A 3,347-nucleotide genomic window follows, 5' to 3' on the forward strand; every position below is an offset into this window, starting at 1 on the left:
TAGGCCCTACCCCAAATGACTTGACAGATTTCGATGATCCCTCAAGGAAGGCCCCATACTCCTTGGGGAGTGACTGGGGAATGAGATTGGGGGGAGGTTCTAAGGAAGGCATGGGAGGATTGAAGGGAGAGGGGTCTGGGATGGATATGTAAAATATAAACATATTTTAAAAGATGTAGTCATAAAATGACCTCAAAAAGGTATTCTACTATACGTGTAGCTCCATGCCTTATTCAGTAATCATTACAGAAGCTTCTGCATTCTGCAGATGGGAACAAAAAACAGAAGCTCACGGCCATACAGTACAAGGTTCTGGGAGAGGTCACCTGGAAACACTCATCTCACATATCTAAATGGGATGTCTCTGTCTAATTCCTACCTTCAGAGTTAAGGGAGGCCTTCAGAAAAGGAGGAGGAAAGAGTGTAAGAGTCAAAGGGTATGGAGGACACTAGGAGAAGAAAACCCTCTAAATCAACCGAGGAAAGCTCATTTGAATTGACAGAAACTGAAGTAGCAAGCAGGGTTTGCACAAGTCTGTACTAGGTCTGACGCACATATATTATAGCTTTCAGTTCCAGTGTTTTTATGGAACCCCTGGGTGAGTGAATGAGCATCTCTGGTTCTTTTGCCTTCCCTTGGGCTCTTTTCCTTCTTTTGGGTTGCCTTGTCAAATTTTGATATGATGTTTTTTCTCTTATCTTATTATATTTTATTTTGCTATGCTTATTGTTACCTCTTAGAGGCCTGTTATTTTCTAATGAGAGACAGAAAGTTATAAGGTCTGAATGGAAGGGACAGAAGGGACGAATTGAGGATGGGGAATTGTAATCAAGATATAATGTATAAGAAAAATCTAATTTCAAAAAGGGTAAATAAAGAATTAAAACTATATTTTTAAAGTTTTCATATGTCAATACATTTAATAATAAGGACATAACTTTGTATTATCATTATAGGCCACACTACAATGTGAACTGCAATGCTGTGTCTAATGTGTAATAATATACCTTTGAAGAAGAAGAATCAAGGTCTATTATAAATAATGGGATGATGTAATACTTCATTTCTAAAAACACAGATTGAAAATCAACTGTATAACATAATTTGGTCATTCTCACAATATCAATTTTCTTTCCAATAGTGAAGTTCCGACCTTGAGTTTTAGGCTCTATACTTGCAAAGTATATGATTTTGAATATTTCAATTAAAATGTTAAATGGAATAACTAAAATATCAGCTGAGCCCCTGAATTGTGACAAATATTTAACTGTGAGTTGATATAAAATACCTGGAGAAAGAAAACAACCATAGGATCAGAACAAAGCTGAGTATTAGTTACATTATTTATATTTTATTTCAATGGGGCTTTAATTGAAGTAAACCATAAATATTAGTATTTATACCCCTAGGTTAAAAATTTGAACCTAAAATGTGTTTTAGATCTTAGGTTTAGAATATTTTAATTTTTAGTACTTATTTAGAGATTTGTTTTGCTTTTAGTTATATATATATGTTGTCTGGTTTGTGTCGGGGTATATGTACTTTTTTACATGCACTTATACAGGCCAGAGGTATCAGATGTACCTAGAGTGTAAGTTATAGGCAGTTGAGAACCACCTATTGTGGGTACTGGTATTGGTCTCTGGTCATCTGCAAGGGCAATATATGCTCTAATCGCTGAGCCATGTCTCTAGGCCTTTATTGTTATTTTACCCAAAATATATCTTAATATCTTAGCACATAAAATGTACATTTTACAAAATTAAATTTTATCTGTTTAATTACAGTTATAGGAAGAAATTTAAGAGACATCATACTAAGAATACTAATATATAAACCCTTGTACAAATTTCTTGCAATCTAACCATTTTGTATCATTTCAGTATTTGATACAGTTCAAGGACAAAACTTCAAACTAAGTGAAAGAGAACAATCCAACTCTTTTTATTTCATTCTTTCCCCATGATCATCCCAACCAAAAAAGGAGGAGTTATTTATTAACAATGGTATTGCAAATAGACTCACTATTACATATTTGGAAAATTTTAAGTAGCAGGACTATATTAATCATATTGAGAAGAAGATTGTTAAAGCTACTAGTACATTGTTTCAAGTTTAGCTATGATAGAAATACATACAAACAAGTCTACAAGTGAGTTTTTAAACAGCCATAGTACATAAAAAGCAAACTTCATGTTTGTTGTATGTTCTGTATCAACTTCTTCAAAGCTTCTTTAACATCTTTGTTTCTCAGGCTATAGATGAAAGGGTTGAGTAATGGATTGATGATGGTGTAGAACATGGCAGCCACTTTGTCTCTTTGCAAGGAGTAGTTGGAACTAGGCCTTGAATACATAAATAGCAAGGAGCCATAGAAGAGGGTAACAGAGACTAGGTGAGAGGCACAGGTAGAGAATGCCTTGCGTCTTCCTGAAGCTGAGTGGATCCTCAAGATAGCCAGGAGAATGTTGAAGTAAGAAATGATGATTGCAAGAATACTAGAGAGCACAGTGAAACCCACCATACTAGAAAGGATTTTCACATAGACACGCGTATCTGTACAAGACATTTTTACCAATGGAAGCACATCACAGAAGAAGTGATCAATAATATTTTTACCACAAAAACTTAACCTGAATGTGTTTGCAGTATGGGCTATTGCATTCAAAACCCCCCCTACATAGGATCCAGCCACTAGCCCAGTACAGAGAGAAGTTGACATGATGCTTGAATAAAGCAATGGACTACAAATTGCAGCATGTCGGTCATAGGCCATGGCTGCAAGCAGGTAGCACTCAGTGTAGGCTGCAACACAGGAAAAGAAAAACTGTGCCCCACAGCCAGCCAAAGAAATACTCTTATCTTCTGAGATACAATTGACCAAGATTTTAGGTATATACACAGAATTATACCAGAAGTCCAGAAAAGATAGACCACCTATGAAAAAGTACATGGGTGTATGGAGCCTAGAATCAATACGGATTAGGATAACCAGGGTCATGTTTCCTGACAAGGTCATCAAGTAGACAGATAGAAATATTCCAAATAGAATCAGCTGCCACTGGGGGTCTTCTGTGAAGCCCAGGAGGATGAAATCAGTAAGGATGGTGCGATTGTCCACCTCCATGACCACAGAAGGGAAAGCCAGGGTGGGAAGATGCAGGGAACCCACAGTTTATAGATAATCCCAATAAAAGATAAAAATAAATAAGCAAGCGATAATATTGGACCTGAATAACATGATGTGATGAAAAAATAGATTAGTAATATAATCATTTTTTAAGCAAGTAATGTATCCATCAAATCAACAAAGACAAGGAGGTCTACAGATGTTTACTCCTTTAAA

General features: G+C 35.9%; 1 protein-coding gene across 1 annotated transcript; it reads right to left on the reverse strand.

The window, feature by feature from the left end:
* Window positions 1-2,192: 2,192 nt before the first annotated feature.
* LOC127222309 (olfactory receptor 9G4) lies at window positions 2,193-3,128 on the reverse strand. Its single transcript, XM_051184318.1, has one exon. The coding sequence runs from the start codon at window positions 3,126-3,128 to the stop codon at window positions 2,193-2,195; it is 936 nt and encodes a 311-aa protein (XP_051040275.1).
* Window positions 3,129-3,347: the final 219 nt, after the last annotated feature.

Source organism: Phodopus roborovskii, unplaced genomic scaffold (assembly GCF_943737965.1).
Source record: "Phodopus roborovskii unplaced genomic scaffold, PHOROB, whole genome shotgun sequence".
Lineage (NCBI taxonomy): Eukaryota > Metazoa > Chordata > Mammalia > Rodentia > Cricetidae > Phodopus > Phodopus roborovskii.